Source organism: Varanus komodoensis, unplaced genomic scaffold (assembly GCF_004798865.1).
Source record: "Varanus komodoensis strain SLA01 unplaced genomic scaffold, ASM479886v1 scaffold16, whole genome shotgun sequence".
In the NCBI taxonomy this organism is placed as follows: Eukaryota; Metazoa; Chordata; class Lepidosauria; order Squamata; family Varanidae; genus Varanus; species Varanus komodoensis.
Window position 1 is genome coordinate 17,847,202 of NW_025335468.1, and position 4,332 is coordinate 17,851,533.

The following is a 4,332-nucleotide window of genomic DNA, read 5'->3' on the forward strand; positions in this document are numbered from 1 at the left end:
CAAGTAGCACCTTTTGCAAGGAACTATTTTTGGCAGCAAAACAGTGTGAAGGAACAGTGCGGGCTGGATGTTGTGTGGGCGCAGCTGCTTTTTCTATAGCAAGAGGCCTGGCTGGTTTTCACCACATTCAATGTAATTTTCACCTAATGTCCATCATGGTCAGAAAATTGCTGGAAAGGTTATCCCATGAGCCTGTGTATTGTTACACTTTTGAATCGGAGCGTGTGAAGCTGTCTGATACTGCCTCAGTAGACGGAACCGTCTGGATACCAGATGCTGAACCACGACTCCCTTTGGTCCTTAATGTTGCCTATGTAGTCTGGGGCTGGTGGGAGTTGTAGTCCCACGGCATCAGGAGGGCCACGCATTGCCCCATCCAGGTAAACCTTGAATGGCAGTATCTTTCCAGGGTTTCATACAAGAGCCTTTCCCAGGCATATCTGGGCATGTCCATACTGGTGCTTCCTGCGTACGAAGCAAACGTTTGAGAAGTGACTGATGATTGGTCCCTACTATACATTATGTATGTTTTTGATTGATTGAGTGCATGATAATATTCATCAGCACCAAGAGAGGAGAGATTCTAAGCAAAGCAAGGATGCTTCTGCTGATCTGCTTGTCCTTTTGCTACGGCCCTGTGGAGTAGTGACCCTTCGGTGTTGAGACACCCGACTGGTCAAAAGGCAGAGGTGTGGCAAGAACACAGGAGAAGGTTCTAGTCCAATTGATTGGCATGCAGGTTCCACGGCAGTTGGAGGCTCCTGGGGCAAGACAGAAGGGAGCCTCTACCAAACCAGACCAAGATGATTGAGATTGCTTTGTGAGGGAAGCAGTTGACTTGCATTTTCCTATTTGCACTGAATTATTGCTGCGCAAGTCACAGCCGTTGGTGTCACTGGGTAAGAGCGGGCAGGGTGGGCAGCTTGTGACTCTCATTACCACAGGTGAGGTCTCCCAGGAGCTGCAGCCCGACAACATCCCTGTCTTAACGGACTCGTGTTGAACAGTGTGCAAGGAGCAGGGGCAGCACTCATGAAGAACAAGTCCCGCTCGGATCCTCGCAGGCCATGCAGCGCAGCTCTGCCCTGCCCTGCACTCCACGCATCCCGGGTCCGCCCCACTGGTCTTCCTGCCCATTCGCACTGCTGGCGAAAGTGGCAGCGGGCTGGCCACGGGCCCTGCGGCTTGTCCCAAGCCCTTTCCAGGATCCTTTCCCAGGACCTCAGTTGTGTGCTGTAGGCCTCAGGCTGGCAGCATCGCCATCTTGTGATGCTAGTGCGGGATGGAGGCGGCATTCTTCCAATGGTGCGATTTCACACCGCTTAATTCTTCTAATAACTAAGGGTGCAGCCCTAAGGAGTTTTGACAGAAGGGTGCAGTTCTGAAAGCATTGCTGGCCAAGGCGAGCTGGAAGCCGTAGGCTCCCTTTCTGTCTAAATTTGCATCGGATTGAGCTAAATTTGCATTGGTGGGAAATCAGTCTTCCATCTCAGCTACAGCAGCAGGCATGGGTAGGCAAAGGATGCAGGAGGAGACTAACCTCTGTCTCTGCCCCCCCCCCCTTTGTTACCTGGGTGGTGGCAGCAAGGCAGGTGTGCGCAACGGTGCAAGCTGGAGGCTTTCAGGAGAAGGGAGCAGGAAGCAAACCATGCAGGAAGAATGTTTCAGGGACAAAGGAGTGAGACATGTAGCCATATACCTGGGTCCCTACAAGATTTTCTGCTCCCGTAAGTTCCCATCCATCTGTTGAGATGGAGCCAGGAGGTCCGTCTTAGGGATCTATCTCCTCGGGATGAGAGGGGGATGCTGGCTAGAAGAAGGGCCTTCTGGCTGGTTGTGCCCACCTCTGGAACAGGGTCTCCAGAGAGGAGTGCCTGGCGCTGCACTGCTAGCAGTTCCCACCAGGCAAACACCTACCTTTTCCCCAGGTATCTTAACATTGGATTTTAATGGCTTTCTGGTTTTCAAATTGGCCCCATGTTGGTTTCAGTCAATTACAGCTTACACTGATTCATTTAAAGTTTTATATTATATTTTAATTTTGATATATTATCTTTATATTTGGATTATATTATTACTATATTTTGATATATAGTGTTTTGATATTTAGTGTTATGATAAATACATGTTAGTTTAGTATATGTATAGATATATTAGATATAACACATATATCTGATAGATATATTAGTTAATAGCTATTTAGTTTAGTTAGATATATATGTTTTGTTATTTAGTATTACGGATTTTAGAATGCTGGGTTGTTTTTATATTGTGAGCTTTGCAGAGAACCCAGATATGGGCTATTGTAGCAGCAGATGAATGAATGAATGAATGAATGAATGAATGAATGAAATGTAGGGTGGATTAGGCTGAAGTCAGGGCTGATTGGGTAGTCCTTTTTGGGTGCTCCCTGAGGGAAGTGGCCTTCCCGTTAAAGGATCAAAACCAGTGGTGGACCCTGTACAAGTCTTCCTTGGCAGTTCACATTCAAAATGGCAGACAAATGACCCCAGGTTGTGCATGGTTGAATGCGGGTGGCTCTGAAGCACGGGTGGTTGTGCCATGTGAACCAAGCTGCACCAACAAACCATGATTTGCTAACTAGAGCAACTGCAGTTTAAAGCTCTACAGCAAACTATGGGTTCTCTTTGTGGGGAGTCTGTGTTGAACAAATCAAGGTTTGTTAGTGTGACTTCATAGCAACTCATGGTCAACAGCAACAGCAGTTTAGGATTGCAATGCCTACCAGAGTGCCTCTTCCAACTGCGATCTCCCCAGGCGCTATGCCCAACCTCTGGGGCCTCCTTTGAGTGCCACCTCTGAGGGGAGTGTGGAGGGGGGCAGCCAGGGGCAGCACTTTCTTTATGGTGGCCCCCATCCATGGAATACCCTCCCCACTGAGACCAGCTGGCACTAAATCTGTCATCTTTTTGGCACCGGGTTAAGAGGGGCCTCTTTTCTGGGGCTTTGAAAGACTTCTTTGGCCACCCAAGGGTCTGAGGGGGATCACCAGGTGTTTCACAGAGTCGCATTTTTTGTTATTCCTCATTACTGTCTCTCTTTATTATTTGCTTTTAGCTGTTTAATTTTTTAAATTAATTTCCGAATATGTGATATTTTTGTTGTATTTGTCCATCTGTTTTTATGGACTGTGTAAACTGCTCAGAGAGATTTGATTGTGAGGTGGTGTGGAAATGAAATAAAAGAATGACAACAACAACGACAAAAACCTGCACCGAACTCATACTCAGGAGTGAGTGTGTGTTGTCGTGTTGCACAGACCCAGTCAGTTCTGATTAAAATCCAAGCTGAGGAAGCCACTGGGGGTGCTTGTGTGTCGCTCCTATTCAAGGCAAGGGGTGCAAATGGCTGAGGTTCAGTTTCAAGGGCCATTTATTCTGGAATTCCGTTCAAAATCACTGACAGGACCTTCTTTTGCTATCATGCTACTAGCAGGGGTACTAATTTTGGTATTCCAACAGTGTTCATTGTCCAATATTTTTACATAAGGTCTGAATCGGACCTACTGACTCAAGCAGATTTGCAATCCATCTCAAGGGAGAAGTTGGTTTTTCAATTTGTCCATAAGCTTTTCCCTGCATTGTGTGCCCAAATACGCTGGCTTCCAAATCCTGGCAACCCAGCAAGATCAAGCTTTCTGAGTTTAGTATGAGTGTTTAGCACCTGGAAAAAAGTAAACACACCCCATCTCTTTGTTTCTAGAAGATTTATTCAATATGAGCCATTAAAATATGTTAAAATAGGCATATATTAAGACAGAATAGCTGTAATTTTGATATGATTCCTTGCCATATCCCAGACAGTTAAGACCTGTTGTTTCCATTTGAAAGGATTCGGAGTGAAAATGACAATGAAAGTTAGGAGGTTTTTGAAGTCACTAGCCTGCTACTGGGGAAGCTTTTCCAGATTATGCCTTCTCCTTGGAGTTTTCCTTCTATGGTTTGCTATTATCTGGAAGCAAAACAAAGAGAAGTGCACCTATCAGAAGATGGAAGAACCTGAATTCGTGGTAGGTGACTCAAATAGTTGTGGGCATCATTTCAAAGGATGCATTTTTTGATAAAATGTCCCCTGGGGAAGTGTTGTTTCTAAACTATACTGAGGTCTTGTGCCCACAATAAAGATCTCACGAGGAAAAGCGCCAAGTATTGTTTGGAAACGAGCATCCCTTAGTCACAGTGGTTTCTCGTGATGCTCCAGTTTCGCTTCTGCATTTTTCAGCGCGCTCTCTCATTTGTGGTTTTGAAGAGGAGAATGAGCTATGCAATGACAACGAGGAAACTGGCGTTCTCCGGCTTCCTGTGTGTTTCC

The 4,332-nt window shown here is 46.2% G+C and overlaps 1 protein-coding gene across 1 annotated transcript in view; it reads left to right on the forward strand.

The window, feature by feature from the left end:
• The first annotated feature begins 3,865 nt into the window (after positions 1–3,865).
• The window catches only part of LOC123021414 (alpha-1,3-mannosyl-glycoprotein 4-beta-N-acetylglucosaminyltransferase C-like), a 7,858-nt gene continuing 7,391 nt past the window's right edge, over positions 3,866–4,332 (forward strand). Inside the window, exon 1 of the mRNA XM_044426141.1 lies at positions 3,866–4,030. Coding sequence (XP_044282076.1) covers positions 3,866–4,030 — 165 coding nt within the window. The remainder of the gene's footprint in view (positions 4,031–4,332) is intronic.